This window comes from Andrena cerasifolii, chromosome 14 (genome assembly GCF_050908995.1).
Source record: "Andrena cerasifolii isolate SP2316 chromosome 14, iyAndCera1_principal, whole genome shotgun sequence".
Taxonomy (NCBI): domain Eukaryota; kingdom Metazoa; phylum Arthropoda; class Insecta; order Hymenoptera; family Andrenidae; genus Andrena; species Andrena cerasifolii.
Window position 1 is genome coordinate 6,230,245 of NC_135131.1, and position 26,549 is coordinate 6,256,793.

Consider the following 26,549-nt stretch of genomic DNA (forward strand, 5'->3'; position numbering starts at 1 on the left):
TTTCGCGTATGCGACGAGACATTGTTTTTTAAACTACTAGTTTTGAGAATTAAATTAAAAAATATTGCGTAACCCGGCTCCCTCTACCCTTTGTGAGACAACTTAAGAAGTTCCCTCCACAAAAAACGCTTAACCTTTAGAGGGCCGAGATTATTTCATTGAAATTCTAAATTTGATTTACTTAAAATTTATGCATATATACCACCAAAATGGCCGGCAAAGTATCCAAATGCTTAGGTGGCCACTATAGTGGCCAGCCCGGCCCTCTAAAGGTTAAGTAATTTGAGGGCGACCCCTAGGCACATCCTTATATTGCTTATCGGTGAATCCAGCACTGGCCCCAGCGAATTTACAAATTCCTATAAAAAAAAAATCGTGCCCGTCCAAACAGAGCCATTCGTGGCACCCAGCAACAGCCGGAGGACGGCGAGGACTGCTAGGAATTCGCTGAAGCTGCGGCAAGAGAGAATGTAAACGTATACAACGAGCGTTTACGGCGCGGGGCTCGAGCTATGGCCAAGCGTATTCTCGGCGGATGCGATTCGCGGCATTCTCGAACGGTAGGCCTAGATCAACAACGAGCGACACCGGCAATCGCTGCATTCCATCGTTGTAAAAGTACACGGACGGCGGTCGCGGCACGGCGGTGGTTTCCAAGGACTACGAGTCAAGAGAGAAGAGATGGCGATGGCAAGGAGATTCAAAAAAGGGAAACTCAGTGCGCGCGCGCGCGCGCTTTCGCAATTTTCTTGAGCAACGTTGCACGCGCTCGAGCTGCGACCGAGTGGAATATTCACGGGCACGATGTAACTTGCTCTCGAGGCAGGACAAAACAACGGCTCTTTCTTCTCCACCGCCGCGTACAGTCATACACCGCCATAAAATTTCTTGTCTGCTCAGCTAACGAGGAGAGGCGCTCGTGACTTGCATCGTTCAATCGGGCCACGCTTCAAATTCTCCACTTCCCTCCTTTTGTTTCTCCTGTGCCCTACTGCCCACGTAGATCCCGCGGAACGCCTGGTATTCCCCCATCAGCCAGCCAACCCGCTATTGCAAAATTCGAGTTACCTACTCGTAACACCAAACACCACCGCAACCTCGGTTTATTACATCGTTAGACCGATATCTCGGAGCGCAGTGCCGTAAGAGCACCGGCTTGCGTAACGCGTGCCGTTTCGTCCAGCACAGCCGTGATATTGAAAACGAAAACAAAACACCTGTTACTATGGCGTAACCGGTAGAACTTTCGTCTCTTCCTTCGCTGACTGTCTCTTCCTCCGGTACCCGAATCGTGCGAACGCCGTCGGTAAACAAATTACTCGGCCGAGGATCGATAAAACGGAATCCACGCGGAGGCTCGATGGCTGACACGAGAATTTTCGCGTGGAGAGAAGAAAGCGGGATGGCCCGAAGCGAAGCCTTCGTTCGGAATTTCGTGAAGGGACAACAGTTCTATCTGTCCAAATACGACTTATTTACATTAGTATGTCGTCACTCGCCTGGCAACGAAGAAAAGCCCAGGGACTAAAGGGGAAACCGCTTCGATTGCGCAAGGAAGGCACTTGGCGTGCCTCGGCGGGAACAGAATTTTCCTTTCGGGTTGACTCGTGGCAGGCGATACGATGCGATGCGGTGGCGAGGGAGGGGCACGACACAGCGCAACGACGTGCACAAAAATGTGTCATCGATTCGCTGACTTTTGTGGCGTTCTAGTTAGCCATGTGGTTCGAGGAACTTGCTCTCGGAGATAAAGTGAAACTCGCACGGCGAACAACGCGGTTCGAAAACTACGCGCTAAAATGGGAGACGTCGGCTAGCCATCCTCCCGATAAGGCATCCAAACGATTTCCCCCCTCCAGCTGTGCCATTTTCCCTTTTCACCGTTCCTTATACATACTTTTCCCGCGACGCCGAAGCGACATGAAAGTGGAATTTATCAAACCGAAGCAACCGTATAAGTTCCGCACGTGTGGACGGACTGAAATATTTCATCCGAACGTTTGCGCGAAAAAAGAAGTGATCGGCCACGTTTTGCTTGAAAGAAATAAAAACCGTTTGCACTGCGCCGGGGCACGCTCGTTTCGACGCAACGCTTCTGCCATTCTTAGCTACTCCTCCTACCGATGCGCGTGTAAAAGAAAAAAGGGGGCAAGAGGGGATGGATTACGAAACACGTAGCTGGAATTGCAACGTCGGGTGCAGCAAAAACTGGAAGGCATTGAGGCCGAAGTAACCGACGCTTTATGCAAATTAGGATTTAAGTGAAATAATTAATTCGCATGACCATGCGCGCGATCTCAAGTCCATGCAATTATTTCGATGCTTCGATATTATCATACCCGAGCCGATACTTGAGAATCAATTAACCTAAAGCCCGCGTCAATCGGGTAACGGTCTACGTAAACGTTCGCATGTTTACATGCTATTCTCCAGTGCTACGGTACGAGTTCGTTATTTCAAGACTTCCAGTTCCAGAGACAGACAAATGCCCTCCGCTTTGCTTCTGCGTCTCGCGTTGCATTTTATTCCTCGGGGAAACTGCTCTTATTACTGACCTTGGTCAATGTGGGATGGCATTACGCCATCCGCCGGGCTCATGTAATTACAGACACAGACACAGAGGCATAGCGAAGCATTTCGTCCGTCACGATGATTCCAACTGCTCGACCCACGAGCAGTTTTGCTTCTCTGCGAACCGTTCGCCTCTGCCTATCTAATTGTCAACACCCGATCGCCGCTCGCGGCTATGTAAACACGAGAACCAAGTACTTCCAACGCGGCAATCGTTTCGTGTAGGTCAAATCCGATCGGTCGATACATTGTTTATTTACTAAATAACACGTTCTCAATAGATTTGTGTTCCCTTGAAAACGAAGGAACCCCTTGATCGTCAAGATGTTAAGTGATCATGACCAGCTGGCAGGCGAGAAAGAACGTGATTTTCGGGAATTTTTTATGGAATATCTAATGTATATTTTTTACAACTGTTTGCTGATTTTAGAAGTACATATATTCAGCAACTCTCGGTAATTTTGTTATAGAAAAATATTAAAAAATGAACGAATGACAGTCACTCTCATGGAATCTACTTTTTTAGCGGTGAGCACGATTTATTTGAGCTGGATTGTTTGAAAGCAAAAAGTGAAGAAGATTCTGTTAATGTATGAGTTTATCTGGCTCTCGAACGAAGGATTTTTCAAAAAATTGATTTCAGACAAAATGGCGGCCGTTTAACGCAAAACCACGATTTTTCGATTCCTGAATTCTTCGTTTTTCGTTAATTAAAAATAGAGTTTTCATCAGAAACAACAATCCTTCGTTCAACTACCAAATATACTCGTAACTAATAGAATCCTCTTCACTTTTCGTTTTCAGATGATCCAGCTCGGAGAAATTATGCTCGCCGCAAAGCGCCTTTATAAAAACAGTTTCCGCGAGAGTGGTTATTACTCTTTCATTTTTTAATATTTTTCTATAACAAAATTACCGAGCGTCGCTGAATATATGTGCTTTTAAAATAAGCAAATAGTTGTAAAGAATATACACTTGATTTTGCGCAAAAAATTTCAAGCGGACTAGCCGCGCAGCTTTCCATCCTGCTGCTTTAGCCTAGAGCGAGAAGACAAGCAGATGTCAATCAGGCCTACTGAAAAGGGGAAGACGAGCCGGAGGAGAAATTACATTGTGTCGCGGGTAAATAAGCAGGCATTAAAAAATAATGTACCCCCGAAAATAATGAAGCAGGGGTGGCGACCAAGCATCCTTCCCCCTTTTTCCATTGTTTTCCGTGCGGTGACACGGTGGTGCGTGTGGTAGCACGCGTGATCGCGTGACAATAGCCATGCGTGTGAACTCACGCGGCCCCCACCACCCCCGCCTAGTCCGCTGCCGCCCCTTCTCTTCCCTTCCGCAGCTTTTCTCTCTCGATAGCGCGTGTGCCACGCGGCTAATGTTTGCAGTCATAAGTTGGAAAGTTTTGTGATGGCAACCCCAGGCGACCAGTTACCCCGGTAACGGTTTGTTGTACCGCTGTTCTCAACTGGAGGGGAAGATCCACCCACCCTGTGTCGTTGCCTGCAGCCATCCCCCGACGGGACAGATCCCCTACCTGAACCCGCCGTAACCCGGCTTGACCTAGCCCAAACTACCGCCCCACCCACCACCCATCGCCCTCCTCACGCGTCCTCTCCGGACCAGAATGACGTGGGGGTGGTTCTATTTCCCTTGGAACTATTTCGTCATTCCTGGTCTAGGAGAAGTCTCGTAGAAGAAGAAAACAACTAGGGTAAAGGTACCAGTAGTTGATCATGTATAAGTAGTTGACAACTTTTCAAAAAAACGTGAAAAATAAGGTTTTTAGAAGTGCAACTATCTCTTTTCAATAGCGCGCCGCGGCTCCTAATACTCACAGCTCGCCACTTCTGAAAACCTTATTTTTCACGTTTTTCTGAAAAGTTGTCAACTACTGGCACCTTTACCCTACCACTAAGTAAAAGGAATGCGTTTAACGATAATTCCATCAAAAGCACGCGCGTATAAATTCAATTAAATGGCACAATGGAATGCCCTGAACGTGTGTAATTTACGGCTTCAGTAGCTGACTAAATAATGCAACTAACGCGCGTGTTAGAGTCGAATTGTAGAACTAGGATTCACCTAATCGACTTGGTAATACCTACCAATGTTATCGCAACAGATGAAGATCGTCATATTAGCATTCGTAATTATATGTTGCCAAATGGATGCAGTGGGGAATAAATGTAGAGTAGAAACACGTTCGTCAAGTTCTTAAATATTAACAGACGTACTAAACATCGTTCTAAACGTTCTAGTTCCTTAAGTTATTAAATACTGACAAATGTAACTATATTCGACGTTGAAAGGAATGAATTCTTAGCCGAGACATCACGATAAGTTAAGGTCGCATTGATTAACATGTAAAAATGGTAATCTGTGACCTTAACGGATGACACCGCTAACCATCCACAGAGGGAGCGTATTTCCTTGCGAATGTGCTCATAAGCTTACTTAAATTGCGCAACGCCGCGCCGTTTCACACAATAAATCAATCGTTTAGCACGTACTCTGGGTCGTTATACATAATATCATAAATGTATCCTCGAGACACTATTTTATAATAGCCTTTCTAAGATAATGCAGGATCCAAGTGAACACGTGATATGCAGCTATTGTGTCACGTTCGTTACGGAACATTTTTTCCACGCGTTTACGCGCTCTGCGTCGAATAACAAGTTAGATAACAAATAGGCGCTGAAAGAATTCTAAAAATTCTGTTATCGGATTCCAGTTACGAGATAAAAAAAAAGCACACACCGTTAACGGTTTCCCGGTAACATATTAACCTAAATGGAAATGCATCAGTGCCATCAGTTACATAGCCGGGGCACGGAGAGTGGCGAAGATACGCGCGCGCCTGAAAGCGGCCAGCGGCGGTGTGGAAGCTCCGGTCTTATCGAGCAAGATAACACTTACGAGTACGGGAAAAAAATTATTTCGAATGGAAGCGGAAACGTACGTACGTGTGTACGTGACGTGCACGCACGCGAGCAAAGAGAGTACGGTACACTTACTCTACCGACACGTTACGCCTCGTGGCATGGCCGAAAATTATTGACTTGCACGTCGAGTCACGGTCCGCCTAAAACTCTGCGGCGTAGTATCGCCGCTGGAAAAGCGGCCAGTTCGTTATCGTGCCCGACGTATAACCTCAATGATTCACCGAAACTTTCAATCGATCTTTCATCGGGAGCTCGCTAAAATGTTGGGAAAAGGAGAGATTCGAGCGATTGGCACGCGGTTCGACCACGCGCACGGAAGAGGGCTAACCCGACGACGCGCGGGGGTCACAAACTAACCCTAAAAACCGTACACGTCCTCCCATCGAGATCCAACGCTCTGCCGGCGTAAACGCGTGAATTATGCGGAATCCATTGGCGGTACGGCAAGCAGCGAGACAACGTAACGTGATTATCGACTTACGTGATGCGTGGAAAGGCCCCAGAACTTGGTAAACCGGATCAATTCTCACTCACAAACACGAAACTTAACAGCAATCGCGATACAATGGCGAACAGCGGGTGCGCAGCAGGGACTGAGCTAACGCTCTTGCCATCTACCGACCATTCTCACCAGTTACCAGCAAAAACGGATAATCCTATTGGCTCGCGCGGGCCAATCAGCGAGCAGCAGCCGTTTACGCGGGAATCGCTTGGCGCGAAGTCGGCCATATTAGTTGCTCGTTTGAATCGAATGGAAATCTGCGACCGAAGAAACGAACAAATAAAATTACTTACGTAAACGGGAATATTGGCGAGGTACTGATCGGTGCGTAGTAAACTTCTTTCCTACTGTATTTTCGCATAATAACGAGTTGTTGACGAAAGGTTTCTTAATCATAGGAAAACAGATTCAGCGTTCCAAAAGGGAATCCGAACCGAAGAGTACGACGAGATGCAGCAAGACTGGAATTCCTTGGGGTTATACGAAATGGGTACACGAATGGAAGAACTCAAGTTAAAACTGTTGGAAACTCGTAAGAAATGCGAGTGCACAGATAGGGAGACGGACGACGTGATGCAATTGAAGGATAAAGGATTATTTATACTGAAAAATTTCGAGAGGAAATACGAAAGCGTGAACGAGGAATTGAAAGACCTACATGATGATTACGTAAAGTGCGTTTCCAAAGTAACCTCTCGCAAGGAAATTGATTATCAGGAGATTAATTTCTTAACGCTGCAAAGGGACAGTTTGAGACAAGAATTGTTAGAGTTGAAGAGGACTGCAGATGAAAACAGTAAAAACTTGGCAGAGATGTGGAAAATAATCACAGCCCAAGAAGTACGAGATCTCTTCAAATTCTATTTTATATTAATATACCTAATTAAATTATTCGAAACTTTCGTGCGCAGAAGAAGAACGCCGCTATGATAAGAAAGCTGAAGAGAATAATGGAAAAGCATTGTACAAATATAACGCAAGATTTGAAGGAAAGAATAAACGCAGTCCTGTGCGATCCTAGGAACACGAAAACCAACGTTCCGAATGAAAAGAACGAATGAAAAATATGTAGCAAAATGATAATTATTTACATTACTTCGATTATAAAATGTTACATGTAATAATTTAATAATATTGTAACTAGGTACAAGAATCGCTCGTTCCAAGACATTCTGTTCGACACGCGTATTTCATTTCTCACTCTTAATTCCTATAGCGCTGGTTAATTAATCATTCATGGTCTAGTAACTTTAGACACTTTTCCAAATGTTCCAAGCGTTTTTCTAGCAAGTCTATGGCAACTGGCGACTTATTCAAGGACCGAGTTATGCTGTCGTGTAAGGCGGATATTTTCGATCTCTTCTGTGTAATTTCCCCAATCAGGGCTGCATTTTCCGCTTCCATTTCGTCCACCCGTTTCGCTAATTGTTCAGTTTCATCCTTGATCCTTTGCGCGTCCAAAGATCGCATATGCAAGTTTACATTTCCAGGTGGCCTCCTGGAATAAGAAAATAATATAAATAAAAAAAGTAAGAAACCGCTAACAAAGTGTCCTCCGATAGAAAAGCTTACCAAGCGTTCTCGTGCACGGAAGAATCTGCGTCGGACAGCTTCGATACCTTCTCTAATAGTGGCTCCAAACTACCTTCGTTCAATATATCTTCTAATTCCTCGTTCATGCTATCGTCAAGTGCCCTGGACAAAGCTTTATGTAACTTGCGTGCAACATTCGGTTTTTGTTTCAACATCGGAAGAATGTCGAGGAAAGCATCTTCGCTGAAAGAAAATTTTTACGCGATTCCAATATTTTCGAGTGTGAGAGGATGAGCATCGATCGAACAAAGCACAAATTCCAATCCGCGTAACAGAACTATCGAGCAAAATTGTACATCAACATCTAGTTTTATAGGATCACAATAATTATACAATAGTAAGACGTAATTATGTTATAAAATTTCTGGAACGCTTCCGTGCACCGATAACGGGTTTAAGAAGCAGTCTTGATAATCGTAAAAATGTTAGAAAGTAGAGCAGCTTTATTTATCAACGTACAGTGTCCGTTAACATTATTATAAGAATACAAGGTGAACAAAAAAAAGGTTATGGTTCTCGTGTGAAGCGCGTAAAGTTTGGAGGATGAAGGCCACACCTTCGATTCGTCGTCGGACGTCTCGCGCGTACTCAATCAGGCCGGGACGGGTGCAATTTGATATCGATGCTACATATTTGCATAAGTCCAGACCTAGTTGAGCACGCTCCGTTGAAGTTCTCTTCCAATACGCCTCGGTCTAGCAAAGATCTTCAGCGGGAATATGAAACCGACTTTCCACGCCGACACGTAACGTTCACTTCCGTTCCTATGCGCCCGACGTAGAAAAATTCTGGTACAAGTTTGAAAGAATGGCGAGGTGGTTGACGAGCCCGTGAGAAATACGACTGCGCGTTGGTTGCACGAGAAGGTGAGACGGCGACGCTGGCTGTAACGTTCGTCACTAACAATAAATGCGATCACAACGTGAGAATAACGAGGAGGAGATGTACGCGCGATCTCTGCGACACGCACTGCACGAATGATGAAGCCAGCCGAACGATGGCGAGCATGGTGACCACGGCAGGGGCCCTTTGTTTCCTCCAACACTTCGTGGAATTCTTCGAAGGTCAACTGGTGTGTTGGGTTTCAAAGAGAGGCAGTTTCTGGGAAGCGGAAACCGAAAGAACCGATTTCGAAGATCGACCGCGAGCACCGTGCTGCTGGCAGGCTCGAATAATAACAGAGAATTGCGCGGCCACGTGAACACACCGACAAATTAACATGCGAGGCACAGAGGCCAATGACATCGAGTAACACCATAGCTCGTTTGGGTCATTGGTGACCCGGGCCCTCCCTCCCGCATCGCCCATGGATAAACGCACCATCGAGCTTCTCTGAAACGTATTACAGCAACGGACTGTTCGGGCAGACCGAGACCCGCTCCTCTATGCGCCGCGTGTCCACCTTCCCTTGGGCTTTCATTCTTAATTAAAGCAGCATTCTTGACCGCAGCTTGTACTTGACACACTTTACGTTGGCAGTACTGTTACCGTGTCACTGTACGCTGTACATAAGACATAACCTGTCGCGGTTAAAATTCCACCGCGTCCTGGCCAAAGCAAACCATGCTTTCATAAACAATAAACCGTGTATGTCCTGCTCGCTTCGTCCATCGCGAGTTGACGCGTTTAGGAACTCCCGTCTTCGATTTTATCTCCACACACTCGCTTCAGTTTTCATTCTCGCATACAGTCCCATTCTGTGCACACACTTTTAATTAAAAGATCAAAGGAATGTGGTACAAATTCAAAATTGCGAACGAACTTGTCGCGCATGCGTGACGAAATGTCCAAAAGAATAGCGAGCGTCGGAATCACACGCGAGAGTACCCATAACCTCTACAAACAAGTTTCTAACGTAAACTGTACACTTACGTCTCGTAGCATAGTAAAGAGAACGGTACGTTTTATAGAAACTGTAGCGAACCAGAAGGTTCTGCAGGTTTACCAGAATCACACTCGACTTGTTCGAAAGAACGTTACTCACCTCACCGATTCCGCGATGCGTTTGAAACTATTTGAAAGGGCGAGACGAAACAGAAGAATATTATTCTGGTGCCCATACGCTTGATCCTCCTCCATGGCTGGCTACGGGCTACGTTCCGTATAATCACTGGATCCTTGAATTTCGGTAACCGAATACTTCAACGAAAGCTGGCCATAACGGTTCTTACATTCTACCACAGACGAGCTGGTACAGGATAGACCAAGCGTGATGTTTTATGGGAGATTGTGCCGGTCGATAAACACACGATCGCTCAGGTTTCCTTATTACCAAATGTAACGTTTAGTTTCAATTCTTGCCGCTAGTATCGTTCGATTCTTATTCCATCTCGACCCGATAATATTCTTATTCTTATAATAACAAACAATTACACTGTATAATACATCTGACTACAATCAACCGAAGCTTTCACTTTGACGCCTAACTGTAGGGAGCGTAAGGAACTATTCGAATTCGTTTGAAAGTGTAGCGCAGGTTTCCAAGTAGTTCAAAAGAGTCCTGGAAGGTGGCTGACGAACTAAAACGTTGCCAACATAATTTTGCAGAGAATAATACGTTGGCCATCCTGAGACTCACATTCAAATACATAGAAGGTTGAACTACGTGTCGCAAACGCGAGGAACATGAAGAAATTCGTGAAATAATAATGCTAATCATATTATTAGTTGTGAAAGAGTGTTTAATCGATTATCTGAATTGCAAACCGCGGGTAGTAATTGCGTTGCAAAAGAGTTATCCTTTGGAGCAGCACAGCTCTTTATAAACCGGGTATCGTAAGTGATATTCAAGGAATGCGAGTGTGTCATCCAACGCCACGAAAGAATGCACTATTACACAACTACGAGGGAGAACGATTTCGCACGAACGAAGTTAGCGGCAAACAAGAGCAGAATTGAAGGTCTGTTGCTCTTCATAAAAACAGTCTCCGCAAGGAGTCGCGCAATAGCTTACTTTTACCTAATTAACATTCTTGTGAAATTATACAAGAACGCCAGCTATCTGTCCTAACCACCAGCGTCCCTTCAATTAATTAGATGTAACTAATTAGAACGTGTCTCCTAGAGAACCTTCCGACCTCGCTGACATAACCATTTTCCGAATTTCTATATTAATTGCAGGACTCGGGTTGCGCCACTTAAACGATTGGATCCTCGTTGCTAAAATGTTAATTGGTTCGTTAGCGGCGCAATTTATCATGGATCCTAGTAAGCCTGCGTTACTCCTGGCAGCCAATGGAGAGCCTGCAAATAAATACGGTGCACCCTGAGCTGTCTGATTGTCGTACGATCGGACGAATCAATTTAATAGCAAGATGCCGGGCGTCGCGCGCGGCTCTGCGCTAACACTCCAAGGATCTGCCCTTATATCCGCCGCCATCCAAGGCGAACGGGTCCGGGTGCCGATATAGATGCATGTATACGTCGCAGACTCCTAGAAATTAGATCATCCACCTCCATCGCCCGGGGCTGCTTCGAAGTGTAGAGAGTATAGATATTCATTAGAGCACCCCTACCCTAAGCGAGCGAGGCTGTTACACGCTTACACCAGCCGCTCTGCGCCTTCAATTGCAAAGGTCATCGTTGACGGTGGAGAAGAGACGCTCGCTGTTACTCCGAACGTGGATTCTCAAAGTACTCGGCGTCGACTCGAACCAATGTGATGCGCCTCCGTTCCATTATGCAACCGGTCTGAACTATATTTTCTTTCCCCGGCTCGGCTAGGTAGGAGAAAAGGCTGAGCGCTACCGTAGCCACCCATTCACTCGGTCGCTCTTCCTCTCGCGAGGCGATCCTGTTAAGCCGAGGAACGTTACGCCGCGCGATCGCAATCGGCTGGAATTGATACCTGCCTGGAAGTATCGCGATAAATTTTTGAAGCCCAACAGCGTGGGATGACGCGGACGGCTCGGCAAGAGACAGTTTCGCTGAAGCCTGTTTGCTCACTGCGCCCGTCGCCCGGCCTCGTATTTCTCGATTACGCTGTTCTCCACTGTGCCTGACTGCGCGGTACCCCGAGGGCAGAGCGGAGAACAGCGCACTGTGCACACTGCACACAGACAGGGACGCTTAAATTTTACACGTTATCGTAAACCAAGAGCATTATCTCGGCGATGCCGTGCTGCTGGTATCCGGGATGAAAGTGGCAGCACGTATTTAGAAATTCCGATGCCCGAGTATCGTCGTTGCGTCAGGCTGGATGGAATTGCGAGAAGATAGCTTCGGCAAACTCGCTCTCGTCCACTTGGCCGTCCTCCCTGATATCGTCGCGAGCGTCCACGCTCGTTGCGTCAGGGCGCACAAGACCGCCGAGACCGCAGACTTTTTTCCCCTAGATCGATCCCTGGCGTGGCTGTTTCGAAATAATTCTACACCTCTGTCCCCCTCGTGCCGCGATCCTCCGGGTGATCCGCGCGCGCGCGGCGAGTTTGTAACAAAGAAAGCAAAAGAGAAGTAGCTTGGAGGGAGGCATTATGCGTGCAGCCTCCGTCTTCGCGATCATTATTCAATAACGAGGTGTGAGTCGCTTCCGCGATCCGTTGCTCGTGTCTTGTTCGCCTGGAATTTGTACCACGGAGAAAGTTGATTGGAATTGTGCCCTCTGATTATTCTGATTACGGGAATATGTTGAGCCACGGGTGGCACGGAATCATTTCTCTTTACACGTACAGGTAACACGCCACGTACATAACAGCAATTAGCCATCCAATCAGCTGTATTAGGCGAGCGTTTCTTAATCCGTTACAGCGGAGCCTGGAGGAGCCCAGGCAATGTTGCTTAAATAATAACGACATAACGCGGGGTTAAAAAATCCAGCGAAGGTATATTCCCCCGCGGATTCGGGGAGCAGGAGGGGGATGTTAATTTTGCAAAGCGTCGCGGTGGCTCCTTATTCGGGCTTTGCCGCGGAGATCAGGTGTCTGCGTTTGGAAGGATGCGGCGGAACATGGGACGCTTATTACCCATCTAGGAACTCTTCTCCCGGCTTCTCATGCGCGAGCCTTTTTTGGCGACAGCGCCCACCGTCAAACAGAACCATAAGCTCGAGGACCGTGGCGGAACAGCTCTTCGAGAAGTGTTTCTCCGGTGAACCTCACCTCTGGCATAACACGAGCAGCAAGATAGATGAATGCGCGGATAGCATGGCAAAGGGCTGGGTCTTCTCAAAGCGTATCGGTACGTTCGGTGACTCGATCCGTTTAGAAAGCATCACGGTACTCCCGAGCGGGGTACATTGTCTCGAACGGTCATGGTATCCTATTATCGAGGCTCCGGCTCACGATCGCCCTGTTTTTTACGCGAGCCGCACCCCTGCCATCAGCTAATTCGAATGGCTTGCAGCGAACCGATCCTATCGATCATCAAATCACGCTGCTCTCTGTATCCTGTCCGACGTTTCACCCGATTCCTGGCCTATGCCGTTTCGTCGGCAGAGCAGCCTGACCGTGTAACCCACCGGCGGAATCTATTACCATCGATCCTCAGATAAGTGTATTAAAACCCCAGGTGTCGGCCGCGCCAGACGCTTGTCGGAGCTGAATTTGAACGATTTAGTGGCCGAGCAAACAAGGCAAGGATCGGGTCAGCCGATCTCGCGCGTTAGTCAGCGAAGCTTTAATCTCTCTTGACTTTCGAAACCGCTGGAAGCTGGGACGAACGGGCAGGGACGCGTGAGAGACGGGTTACAGGAAGAAGCCGAACGATCCAACGTTTTTTTTCTTCTTCTACATTTCGTTCTATTTTAACCGCGGCAACAGATTTATCGGATCGTCGGAATAAAGGATCCTCCAGACATTTCGGGCAATAAATCGACGTTAGGAATCGAAGGGTTTACATAACTGCGAGGAGCATTCTAAGGTAACTCGTTCGGGGAGTGAGCTGGATTACCTCATCGGTTCAGGAACTTTCTTTCGCAGGCGCTTATTATGAATCTTATAGAAAGAAAGCATGACCGGTTACGTAAAACATTTCACTCGCCCTTTAGACGAAGCACGTGGGATAGTAGACAACGCGTGAAAACCGCGGGATCATATAGAAGCGTTCGATACAAGAGCGTCTAGCAACGGGAATCACGACTGATCCGGCTGACAATGAGTGCGCGGCGGGTCTTTGCGCCCTTACCCTTAACCCGGCCTCTGCTCGAAAAGGCATTAAGACGAGACTGCTCCAGAGACCACGGTACTGAGCCGCTGTATATCCACGGGTGAAGCGAACCAGGAAGCGACTGGAGATCTTTGGAAACTCCAGTTCGAGGCGAAGCAGACGTAAAAGAAAGACGGGTATTGGGAAGCGATCACTGTCGATGCTGCGTCTACCTCTGCCTCGGAGCGTGAGTACGGTGACCCGAAGGGGATCGTTAAGCGGCGAGTTACGTGCCAATCGGTAACGCTCAGGACAACGATTTGGAGCGGCCTCTCGCCCAGAAACGTACACCATCGCACACGTACACGTTACGTATCGGTCGATACAGTGTACCATCGAAGATGCGCAACGCACCCGGTTGCGCAATGATCGCGCGCGGTTGCGGAGCGCGCATTGCTCTCTATAAGCCATTCTATCCATCCTGGATGATGGCCACGACGATGATGATGATGATGATGATGATGACGCCGCCGCGACCCCGTGATGCCGCGATGTCGGCCGCGAAGCGACCGATATAATTACAAGGAGGAACGCACGCATGTTGGATCGCGCCTACGACGCAATCCGAAGCTATCACAGAGACGCGCCGACCGCTAACCCGCATCCCCGCGGCCAGTACTCTCCTTCTTTTTTTTTCTCTCGCGGATACCCTTTCCATAGCCGGGACCTCTCTTTTTCTGGTGGTGACCGAGACGCGCGTCGCCCCGTCCCTTTGCCCGTCTATGCTCTCCTACACGACCAGGGCTCGCTCAGTTCACTTTCATGTCGACCCGATTAGCCGACCTTCAGGTCCGACCAGAGGTGCCCGTCGATCTGTATCACCCGGCTTGCGCAATCACCCCCTCATCCCACGTCTCTCACCTCCGACGGAGGAGCTCATCCACAGCCGCCCTCTCCCTCGCCGCCCTCCTGCTTCTACCCGTGCGACTCTTTCTCCGTCGTTGGCGAACTTCGCCGAGGGACACGGCACCGGGTGTTCACCAGACCCGATGAGACCAGACTCTTCTTTCGTTGGTGGGTGGGAGGAAGACGATCCTCCGGCACGGATCGGTATATAAGCACGGTTGCTTCGACCTGAATCTGCACAGACCAATTATTGCCGTCGTTTGGCGATAGATCGTCCCGCTGTGCGACCAGTATCACCTGAGAAGCTCAATTTTCAAACGGACCGAGAATAGTTCACCAGCGAGATGAGATCGGTACGAATCTACAATACGTTACCCCGCGGCTGGTGCCGGACCGGCCGGCCGGGCGGCCTCCGCTTCTCATTCAGAGTCCCGGTCCCTGCAAGGGCCGCGCGGATCTAGTGTGTCGAATCCCGCGAGGCTTGCCAAAGTTCTTCGTGCAATGCTCCCAACGCGGCTTCTTTCGAGTACTTTAAAAGCCCCGAGGGAGATTCCCTCCCGCATTCTCGGTCCTCTATCTTCCGGTAACGATCGAAGTTGGTGAAACAACGCGAAGTGCGCTCGGTGGATTCTGCCAGTGAGACGGCATAAGGAGTCTGCGTTATTTCTAAGAATAATCGAAATGCACAATTTTAACAGCTCGCTGTTGCATTACTGGCCGTGGTCGGCACGTGTTACGCGGCTCGGCTTGAAAACACATATCTTCCACCGGGGAACGCGGGCACCGCAGGAGGAGCGGGCTTGATCCAAGCTCCGAAGCGGGGACCTGGAGGTCCCGGGGGTCCCGGTGCGCCTGGAGGATTCGGAGGGCCTGGGGGTCCTGGCGGACACGGTGGGTCCGGGAGACCGGGTGGCGGACCGGGTGGACCAGGAGGACCCGGTGGATACGGGGGCGGCAGCGGTGGTAGCGGCGGAGGAGGCAGCGGCTTCGGTGGAGGCGGTGGCGGTGGTGGATATGGTGGTCGTAAGTTAGAATCTTGCAGTAACTTATAATCCCCAAGAAATTGGGCTGTAAGATTGATTATCCTCCGGCAAATTACCGTACCTCGCAATTCGAACATTTCACCCGGGTTACCTTGTAGGATACAGTAATGACTATTATTAACTATTGCACGTTAGCGTTTAACGTAACGCGCGGGGATACCGAGGTCCAGTAAAAGGCAATATTATCATTTATATATATATGTATATATATATATGTTTCGTCGATCCGATTGAAATTCTGTGCAAGGAGAAATCGTAAAGAATAGTCTTTCTCCGATGTATCATTATAGTAGATATAGTCGCTGGGAAATTAGTGTGCGACGCGTTAGATAGTTTCGCAACAGAATAAAGTTGCCCAATGTTACCACGCTTAGGGAGGAACAGAAGAAGTCGCGCAATGAGAGACACTTGTCGCTCGTATTGCATCAAATACGTAATGCATGCCGTGGAATTGGGAACTAAATGAGCACGAAAGAAAAGTGAAAACCGCTAACGCGAAATAGCTAATCACTTTATCCCCCGAGGCACTCGTCTAATGAAGACGCAACGGAGACGCTGCTCTCGGTAAGAGCGGCTCGAGTACGATTCGAAGTTGGTGAGAATGTACGCGGTTGCGAAAATAGGAACATCGGAACATCTCGTGTCGTGCTCTTTGTACAGCGTCGCGACGAACCAAGTAATTACGCTCCATTCAATTACGAATTAATCTCGGGTACATTCCCGGATTTCTCTCGCCGTGGCGCAACGCGACGCCAGATTGCACACGCACGCCAATCGACGGAAACTCGATTATTCCCAGGGGGAAAGAGATGCTTTCCAAGTTCGAACCGGTGAGTATTTAGCTGAAAATCTCGCCCGGGCATCGAAGTAAGGATAGTTAAACAAGATCGTTGTGCAACGACGACGAAGAAGAGTATAAGGAAAGCTTTCTACTCGGCACAATTGGAATATTTGAAAAAATTAAGTGACGCGTGACACGAAACAGCCCTGAGCATTAGATTTTATTTTTCAGCAGGTGGTGGCGGCGGCGGTGGCCCACGAGGACCCGGAGGACCGGGAGGACCCGGGGGACCCGGCGCCGGTCAGGAGATACCCATCGTCTCGTTCGATAATCAGAACAGCGGCGATGGCAACTACCAATTCAGCTACGAAACAGGAAATGGTATCAGCGCGCAGGAAACGGGTCATCAGCAAGGTGAGATCAGGGCCATTCTCGTTTCTCAACTACGACATCCCGTGTTCCTTTTCTTCGCGGTCCGTCGCTGCCATTTCGCGGTGTTATGAATTCCTATCCATCATCGCGCTCGACCTCGGGCCTGCCCGCTTCACAATGGAACCGGTGAACGTAATAAGGCTGCAACTCCTAAAATGTGGCTTCCACCCAAGCCTTATTATGCTCTCCATCTCAGTGTGTTTCACTGACACACCGGGCTATCTCCGTGCATCGACATTTCATCCACCTTCATTTCGACTGCCGATTCAATGCGTGACGAATAATTACCGAACAATGATCGCTCCTAGCTAGCTGGAGAGCCGCAAAAATGCTGGCTATACCATGGTGCAATACGGTCGAGTGCCTGTTGCCCAAACATCCTCACACACGCGCGTTGTTTTCCACAGGTAACGGAGAAGCGGTGAGTGGATCGTACTCGTACACTGGGCCGGATGGTGTACAGTACAGCGTTAGTTACACCGCGGATGAGGAAGGATTCCATCCGCAAGGCGCTCATCTTCCAACTCCACCCCCGATCCCGCCAGAAATTCAACGAGGTGTCGAACTAGCGCTTGCTGCCGAGGCTAGAGGCGAAAATCAAGACACCTCCGGAGGCGGAGGTGGTGGTGGTGGTGGTGGTGGTGGACGTGGAGGTGGCGGTGGTGGTGGACCCGGATATCCTTCAGGCGGTGGTGGACCCGGATATCCTTCAGGCAGTGGTGGACCCGGATATCCTTCAGGCGGTGGTGGACCCGGATACCCTTCAGGCGGTGGCTACGGTATTATTAATTAATAATATCTGTTTAGGAAACCTTCGTTCTCCGAATTTTTAAGTTTATTGCCATCTTTTTAATCTTCCAAAAAGGAAACGGAGGCAGCGGCAGTGGCGGTGGTGGTCGCGGTAGCGGAGGTGGTGGTGGTGCAGGTAGCGGTGCCGGTCGAGGAGGAGGCGGCAGCGGCTCTTATCAAGGTCCAAATTCGTATCAGACAAGCTCGGGTGGATACCACTACTAGACAACGACATCGTAAGAGTCATTCCGTATTACATGATCAATTTTGCTCCATTACAAGAATCTCATCTAAAGGCGGACTTATGTACATAAGAACATATCGTATACGTAACTTTTTTATTTATACAAAACACGAGTGAATGAGAGATTTATATCGTTGTTTCCTTTCCCTGTGCAATTGATCGGATATACCTCGTGTATTCGAACGGCATTATTGCCCTCCTTCGTAATAACGTTGGTTCCAGATCGAAAGTAGCTTTCGACCATTCGCAGCCAACTATTATAACACACATGTTACAACTCAATTTTCAATATATTTTACAAAAATAAATTATATCATATTTATGTATAATATGCATGTCTTTAAAACTGGAATTTATAGAATTTTCGTTAAGAGTATAGCTTGTGTAGCTGCACATGCATATGTACACGTGCATATTAATACTTTTTATAAATCGGCGCTGCCAAAGCCTTCGAGGAAACGTAGCTTATAAAGGCGAGCTCGTCGTTATAGTACCGCAGGGCATTTACACTATTTCTGCGCGGGCAGTAGAAATTACAACAGGCTCTTGTCGCTCTGTCGATTCAGTTCCCCTGGCGAACTGAATGAAAAGCTGCTCTAACGTGGCCGACAAAACGGCGTAATCTTCGATGCAGCTGAATCGCCCTTTCAAATCGTTTATTGTACGGTACATTAATTCCCAAGTGGCTCCCGAATTACTTACGTGATACGCGAGTAGCCCCTGCGAAACAAGCGACGGAATTACATGAGCGAGAACTTCAAAGGTACACCCGCAGGCATAGCAAGCTATCCAGAATTATTACCAAATTCTCGTCTCGGATTTCACACGGCAACGAGGTCTCGATGATTCTCTTTATACTGCTGACATCATCGTCCGTTCGGCTCGGGCTCAATTTAATGTGAATATCGTAACCAGCGCCAAATCGTTGCTTCAATTCTTGACTCGCGCCGATACAAACCAATTGACCTTTCACCATAATGACTAGCCGGTTGCACAAAGCTTCGCATTCTTCCATGCTATTACGGATATATTTCTTTTTGTGTAAACGGAGGCATAGCTTTCTAGATAATATGAACTACCTGTGAAATACCTGTGAGAAGTAAGTATAATGGCTTGTCCCATTGCTTGACACGACTGAAGTATATTCCACAATGACCGCCTGGCCGCGGGATCAACGCCAGTTGTTGGCTCATCCAGTAGAACAAGAGTTGGATTCCCGATAAGCGCCATCGCAATGTTTAAACGCCTTTTATTCCCCCCGCTGTACGTGCCGCTCGGCTGAGACATGCAGGCATTCAAGTCTGAAAGAACACGCGTATCTATATCTGCGTAATAAGTCTTCGAATTAAATTTAATACTTGCGTTACTTACTGAGTCGATTGATCCATTTATTCACCTCTAAGTCCACCTTCGATTTGGGTATGCCACGGAGTAAGGCGAATAATCGCAAGTGATCGAACGAATTCAAGGAACTGAGCAACGCGTCTGTTTGCGGGCAATATCCCATTTGTGCCAGATACTGTGGAGAACATCGTATTTACAGGCACAACATAGAAAATAGAGATAGAAAGGCGATGCACGCTGATTATTTTGTATACAAATTGAGTATTATTACGTTTTTCCTATCTGTATGAATTTCCGATCTTCCCAAGTACATGTTACCGCTAGCCGGTATCTCTTCACCAGTCAGCATCCTGAAGGTGGTGCTCTTTCCAGCACCATTCACGCCAAGTAATCCAAAGCATTCGCGTTGTTTTACCCGGAAACTGATTTCTTGCACGGCCATTAGCCTTCCGTAGTGTTTGCTTAGTTCGTAAACTAAGAACAGACTGTCGTCGTCGTTGTTCCCTGGGCTTTCTAACATGTTAGAATCCATGCCAGGGATTGTTCTGCCCTTTTCGTTCCCGTTGATCGTACCTAAATGTGTCACGTATCGCACCCAGTTGTATTTCCAATACAGGTATTTAAGCAAATAAAACTCATTCTTAAAGACGTCGTACCACGATCTTTCAGCTTCCTGATCTCCAGCGCCGTCATGTGCTTCTCCTTTTTCACTTGCTCGTCCATTATTTCGCAGCCGTTTCTTAAACCTTGCCCAAACATTCTGACGTATAATTTGTTAAATAACCCCTCCTCCAAAATAATAAGTAAAGCGAAATATATTAAAGGAGTGACGGATAAATACACGACGCATTCCGCTAAACTCATGTCGTTGTCGAAATTGGAAAAGTAAGGAAGCTGCTTCTTACAGACTCCATCTGCGCATTCTAAGCCTACAAATAGTGCATATTTCGTCAGTAATTATGCGTACAGTGGAAGAAACGGAGATTGGCGATGTATTCTTACCACAACAAACGTCCTGCAAACCAAGGCAAACTATATCCTGCAATCGGTTCGGTAATCGACGGCATCTCGAGTTTTGCAAAGCTACGTTGAAGAAAGACAACTGACCGTGGAACAGGCTAACATGGGGTATCAGGCGAAACAATCTCTTCTGGAATGCGTGTAGAACTTTCAAGTTCTCGAAACTATGGATCACTTCGTGCAACAGATATTGGAGCAGAACTGAAACACAGAAACCAATTAACGCTGTTTCTAAAAATTTTAATCAACGGAATATTTAATAAATCAAACTGACTTACCAAGTCCGACGGGTACGATACTCAACATAGTTATCACAGTGCTTCTCGATTTATTCGAAAAACTGAAGATATATGTTATCAATAGGGAATTGATGCCAAACAGCATTAGCAGTAATATCATCGTCACTGAAAGCAATACAACGATAACATTTTACGTTCACGTAAATCGGAGAGCGTAAAGATATTTCCCTTCGCGATCTTACGTATTTCTATCCTGTAATACAAGCGAATGTCCAAGATAACATCCATCACGTAAAAGCCCAGAATGATAATAAGTACAGATGCTGTGAGAATTATAACGTCAAATGTAATCATAGTGCACCAATACGATATGGATGTAACGCCTGTCATCCTTTGAAGCTGCTTCATTTTAGTTTCCATTTCTTGGAAGGGATGCACGACAAAGAGTGCAACAGTGGGAAAGAAGATACAGCAGAACGTCAACACTCTTGACAACGATTCCGTTTCTGGCATGTACAATGCCGTCGCGGAAAGGCTGTTTGGTAATTGTTGACTGGAAACGCGAATAGAATACGCGTCGCCAGCTACGCTTTTGATCAATGCATTCGATAAAAGATTTATAGTTAACGGCGCGCTGTGAAGCGCGATGTTAGAATAAAAGCCATTAGCATATAAAACTCCGTCAGAGATATTAAATTCTGCGGAAACAATATAATTATTACGATACTCGGCAATATTTTCTATAGAGCGATCGAGCAGGGCTGAAAAGATAAAGCTACTATAAATTTCTGATGATCTTGCAACATCTCGCAATAGAGATTAAGTTAATTAAGTACTTGCCATGCGTAACGCTTGTATTTTTCGCCGCTTCTTCCGAATATCCACCAAAACTTTCTACCGTGTGTTTGTAGTATGTACCAAAGCTTTTGTTGCTACTTGAATATAAAACTTTAGGCTGTCTATACATGTCGAGTTTTAATGGAAATACATGTGTGGAGTCACTGGGTGTGTCATAACTCAAGGCCATTAGCACAATCGATAAGATTGGGAAAAGCAACTAAAGAAATCATAATCATAGTTACTTTAAAATGCGAATTCATGGAAACATTTCTCCTCGTTACTTTACTTCTAATACTGCCTCGACACTTACCGTGAATAATGTACTACTTAAATTTTTCTTGGTATAGGTGAGCTTCTTGTGATACAACGCCAGTATTGCCTGCACGCGTAAATTCCACCCTTCGACCCTCTGCGACGGAGGGCAGAATAATTCATTTAAATGCTTCCCACTGTCTTCTTTCTTAATGACTCTGAAAAATTCGAAGATCAATAAATCATGTTTTTTTATTTTATAGATTGTATTAAGCAAGAAGGAAAGGTAGTTGGGGAATAACGCACTTTAAGAATACTTCTTCCAAGGTGATGAGCGACACACTGATCCCTGTAACCCCCAATTTTTTCTTCTGGCTTTCTACTTTATCCAGAGACTGTGGCAATGTTTCAGTATTTGGTGCGCTTAAAACAATCTTTTCGGTGTCCACGCTAATTTGCTGCGTTCTTGGATCGAACTTATTTATCACTTTTTCTGAATTGCACCATGATTTAGTTGATAATGTAATTTCTATATGACCATAGCCTGCAATGAAACAATATTTTGCTTAGTATGTACATATTACGGTACTGTATATAAACTGTTAAGCAGCACACTGACTAACCATATTGTTTCTTTAAAAACATTGACGTGCCATAGCATTTTAATCTGCCTCCGTGTACAATAGCAATTCTATCTCCAAGTACATCAGCCTCCTCCATATTATGCGTGCTAATCAAAATTGTTTTCTTTCCTCTTATTTTCTGGAAAAGTTAATTAACGTATAACATCAACCTCGTAGTATTCTAAATATGTGTGTATGTGTATAATTACAAGTATAACATCCCATATGTCCCTTCTAGTTTCGGGGTCCATTCCCGACGTTGGTTCATCCAAGATTATAGTCTAGATAAAATATCGGAATGAATTGTCAGCTGATGCACTTATCTTCGTTAAAACAATAAATATATTAACGGCAATAAATCCTTACATTAGCATCACCAACGAGGGCCATCCCAAGGCACAGTCTTCTCTTTTGACCTCCGGATAATGTACTTGGAAGAGCCTTCCTCTTATCGCGCAATTTTAATTTATCCAACAGGACGTAAATATTCTGTTCGATTTCTTTCTTCGTTCTATTTCCACCCTTCAGCTGAAATGCCACGTACCATTAATCCACCATGCAATGTTATTGATGTACATTATTCAGTTGTGTGTATTAAATTACTTACCAAGCCAAAGAATTCCAGTTGCTCGAATACATTCAAATCTGGGAAGACCATGTTCTCTTGCGGGCATAATCCCAGATCTTTTCTAATGGATTCTAGGTGTTTGGCAATGCTTTGACCGTTTATAACGACCGTTCCCTCGGTTGCACTTATAACACCTATCGAGAAGTGCATAATGAGAAACAGGAATGGATAAGCTTCCTCGTTAATAGATACAATTCGTACCTGTTAGGATAGACATGAGTGTGGTTTTCCCAGCACCATTGTGACCCAACAAGGCTGTTATTTGTCCTTTGTACAAATCCAGTGATATCCCTTTTAAAGCTTGCACCATCTATCATAAAAAAATACGGTCGTAATGAAAGAAACGAAATGTTGATCTGCATAGAATTGTAGCGGAATTTATATCCGAAACCTACCGTCCTTCGTGGAAAACCAGTCTTGTAGGTTTTTTTAAGATTACGAATCTGAATTCCAGGGGTAAGTACACCTTTCGCTACTGGCTCAAAATTCTCATTATCTACTTGGTCGTAATCAAAATCCTCTACATCCTCGTCAAGATTCACTTTATTTTTCCTGATATACTGAAAAAGAATTTGCTTTTATCGTACGAACATTCGTATCAGATATTCAGAAAAACACTCTTGCGATGTTAGAAGATTTACCTTCAGAAAATAAAGCGGCTCTTTACGGACTCCATACTTTCCCGGCAATACAGCATTAACATACACCGCGAGAGAGAAGTGTATCAAGATACCCAGCAATGATAAAATGAATATAAATCCAATACATCCATCAATATTGTACTGTGCATTTCCAGTAGTGAACATGTTTGACCATTGAATACCGGTTACTAAATACGATATATGTATGTTTAATGCTCTGTTAATGTAAAAACACATTAACGTAGCTACGTAAGAAGTGTTTACGTACATTGAGCTTCGTATGCGTTTACTTCTTCAAGGAATCTATACAACAGTATGTTTGGAAACAATATTCCCAAGCATGGTATTACCGAGAATACTTCTTCTCTAATCAGATTGCCATGCAGTGAAAAAGAGGCGGTGTAAACAATCGATAACGTTATTATCACAAACCGTGCTAAAAAAATATCTCTTTATGAGTCACAGTTATTTATCAATTTCCGTCTTTCGTATCGAAAGGAAACGTACGTTTTGAAAAGTATGCAGCAACGTGCATACCAAATACTATTAAGTGAGCGACGTGTATTGTAAGTATTAGCCAGAATATAAAAGTATTGCTATAATACAAGTACGGATCCACGTTTCCAGAAAAAGTATTCTTGAACAATATTATCACTGGTACAGTATAAAAAACGCTGAATAATATACCAGTGAGTAGCCAACTTAATAAATTTTGGTACTGTTTCACTCCGTTCATCGCCATTAGTACCTGCACATGATTACGTAATATATAAAGTAGCAGTGCTTATTAAAAGAATTTTAATAGTCTTATATTATATTTTATGCTACTAACATTAACACCAATGTACTTCTCTTTTGTCGCATAATTCGTTTCTATACAAAGTGGAATTAGAAAAGCAATGACTGCGAACATACATATCGCCACTCTCAGAATCATGTCAGATTCATCTATTTTCACATACGGCGGGTAAGGCATTCTCTGCATCGAAACCTGAAATATATATTCCGTATAGCGTGATGTAAAAACTACTTTGACCGCACCAGTCCGTGTATTCTATACTTTTCAATACCTTTGTACTATTTATGGAATGTGACGGTACGCGATTTATGAAGGACTCGTCAACGCACATTTGTAACTGTACAAATGGCATAGCCGTCAAATATATAGCGTACGTATTATACGAAGGTTGATCAAATGTATTCTGAAACAACATATTTGGAATTTTCAGAGGATGTCTAATCTTGTACCTTATATCGCTCGTAGTGTACCGCTCGAATACAAGAGCTAAAACTTGCGTAGTAGGAGATTTAGCTTGTAAGACCGTGTACGCCTTTATCATATCTTGTTCAGTCGTGAGTCCAGCCACCCCTGCGAACATCCAGAAAAGCAGCGTGTCATATTTCAAAAGATTCGCGGCAAAAAGATGTGAAGTCTCGAGTTTGAAGGCAACGCTTACTTTCGGATGGCATTTTCAAACATATCCTGGCGTCCTCCATAATGCTGTCCGTGTCTGCATCCTTTGGTACGTAATATAAAAATGTGAAATCCCTGTTTATCACTGTCAGTTCCTCTTTGGTTTCAATTGGATAATATGTACTTTCATTAATTACACGCGGTGGTTGAACGCTAAAATCTCTTACGGCTTGTATTAATACAAACAGGGCGACAGGCACCAGACATTGCAGGAATATCCCCATTTTCCAATGTCTCATTCGTACTATCAAATTCTTGTACAGAAGCAAACCGAAAATTCTCATTTTGCCCGTCATTTTTGTTCTCGGCTGACTAGTTTCTCTTAAGAACAGTTTGCTATCGAACAATCAATACCGAAGTACATGTGCTTCATCCATACGAACCAATAAGCTACACAATGCCATTGAAAGTTCATAAAAGTGCATTGAATAAGTTATGAGAATTGATGTGTGAATCATCACGCACTCCGTTCGAATAGAAATGTTGAGCCCTGAGTAGCATATTATTAACTTAACTTTGTTCGATGGATTTTAGGCAAAAGCTTTGTAGAAGTATTGAGTAAAAATTTCTTCGCGCTCTTTCTCTTTACTTCTTGACAGTCGTCACAGCGTGTTTGCCTGGAAGAAAAATCACTCCTGCTGTTATAAAGTAATGACCACAAATGACAGGAGAGAACGATAATATACCGCAAACATAGATGCTAATCCACTAATTATAATTTAGAGACACACGAAGAAAGTGGAGAAATGCTTAAATGTTTACGTACTTGATCGATGGATAATACCTTCCTTGTCAACCTCAAACGTGATACTGGCATTAATCTCGTACAGCGGACTGTGTACAAAAGAGCCTGTTATTATCTGATATATTTTTCGAAAAATATGATGTCGTAATGAAACGGAATTCGCAGTCTTAGGTATTGTAACATGAAGCGTGTACAGCAATCGATTATTATTATTTCTGCTTCTGTTGTAGCACTGTAATGATTAGACTGATTAGACAGGCAGCTGAGCAGACATACGGCTCAAAAACATCTGTCCAACTATAATTACCATTTACGGCAGATGCACGGTCATGCACGGTGGAGAATGGACAACTTCAAGCACGGCATTTGCTTCGCGACTATTCCCTCTATAATGTTACGTGAATATGGTCTAAGTACGAGCCTATGGCAGCCTATGGCGTGGCTTTGCCTCCGATCATGTGAGCAAAACATTGTAGAAGGGATGGTTGCGAAGGACACGCCAGCTGTGCGAAGTATAGTTAATGCATCGTGCACTGTGTGTAGGGGTTACTTGGAACCAGTGGCGGATTTAAGAAACAAGGCCCAAGTGGCAAACGTTCTGAGGGGCCCACTTTTTTCGGGAAAATGAAGAGGTAGTTTACTAAAAGCGGGATAAGAGTAGTAGTACTGAAAAAAATATAGTTTGAATAAAATCATAATTTCTTTAAGGATGGGGCCCTGGAGGGCCTTCTCGGCAGGAGCCCAGGCGGTAACCGCTCATCGGCCGCCCTGTTAAATCCGCCACTGGTTGTAACGGTATCGCATGTAATGACTGATATATAATTATTTTGTATTTGAATTTGTATTTTTGTTT

The 26,549-nt window shown here is 45.5% G+C and overlaps 4 protein-coding genes across 6 annotated transcripts; 2 read left to right on the forward strand and 2 right to left on the reverse strand.

Annotated features, from left to right (window-relative positions):
* Positions 1–4,941: 4,941 nt before the first annotated feature.
* LOC143376293 (uncharacterized) lies at positions 4,942–7,082 on the forward strand. Of its 2 annotated transcripts, none has more exons than XM_076826435.1 (3): positions 4,942–6,345; positions 6,420–6,861; positions 6,933–7,082. In XM_076826435.1, exons 2-3 carry the CDS (start codon positions 6,472–6,474, stop codon positions 7,080–7,082), a joined length of 540 nt encoding a protein of 179 aa, XP_076682550.1. In that variant the 5' UTR covers positions 4,942–6,345; positions 6,420–6,471. The 2 variants fall into 2 exon arrangements, with proteins under 2 accessions (XP_076682550.1, XP_076682551.1); XM_076826436.1 differs by having other exon boundaries at positions 4,942–6,335.
* Positions 7,083–7,088: 6 nt separating this feature from the next.
* LOC143376292 (polyamine-modulated factor 1) lies at positions 7,089–10,047 on the reverse strand. Of its 2 annotated transcripts, none has more exons than XM_076826434.1 (3): positions 9,677–10,047; positions 7,594–7,797; positions 7,089–7,519 (listed from the first exon to the last, which is right to left on the reverse strand). In XM_076826434.1, the coding sequence occupies exons 1-3, from the start codon at positions 9,691–9,693 to the stop codon at positions 7,252–7,254; spliced, it is 489 nt and encodes a 162-aa protein (XP_076682549.1). In that variant the 5' UTR covers positions 9,694–10,047; the 3' UTR covers positions 7,089–7,251. The 2 variants fall into 2 exon arrangements, with proteins under 2 accessions (XP_076682549.1, XP_076682548.1); XM_076826433.1 differs by having other exon boundaries at positions 9,599–10,041.
* A 3,268-nt stretch (positions 10,048–13,315) lies between these two features.
* Positions 13,316–17,873, forward strand: LOC143376730 (uncharacterized). Its single transcript, XM_076827370.1, has 5 exons — positions 13,316–14,954; positions 15,300–15,624; positions 16,657–16,839; positions 17,265–17,636; positions 17,723–17,873. The coding sequence occupies exons 1-5, from the start codon at positions 14,946–14,948 to the stop codon at positions 17,869–17,871; spliced, it is 1,038 nt and encodes a 345-aa protein (XP_076683485.1). The 5' UTR covers positions 13,316–14,945; the 3' UTR covers positions 17,872–17,873.
* Positions 17,874–18,161: 288 nt separating this feature from the next.
* LOC143376729 (phospholipid-transporting ATPase ABCA3) lies at positions 18,162–25,953 on the reverse strand. Its single transcript, XM_076827369.1, has 25 exons — positions 25,718–25,953; positions 24,935–25,568; positions 24,548–24,846; positions 24,310–24,468; positions 23,985–24,225; positions 23,746–23,913; positions 23,478–23,665; positions 23,232–23,396; positions 23,038–23,146; positions 22,816–22,970; positions 22,575–22,736; positions 22,418–22,489; positions 22,209–22,347; positions 21,892–22,129; positions 21,644–21,803; positions 21,334–21,550; positions 20,736–21,254; positions 20,533–20,658; positions 20,237–20,455; positions 19,891–20,163; positions 19,506–19,807; positions 19,262–19,409; positions 18,981–19,191; positions 18,693–18,906; positions 18,162–18,610 (listed from the first exon to the last, which is right to left on the reverse strand). The coding sequence occupies exons 2-25, from the start codon at positions 25,245–25,247 to the stop codon at positions 18,395–18,397; spliced, it is 5,013 nt and encodes a 1,670-aa protein (XP_076683484.1). The 5' UTR covers positions 25,248–25,568; positions 25,718–25,953; the 3' UTR covers positions 18,162–18,394.
* Between the last annotated feature and the right edge of the window lie 596 nt (positions 25,954–26,549).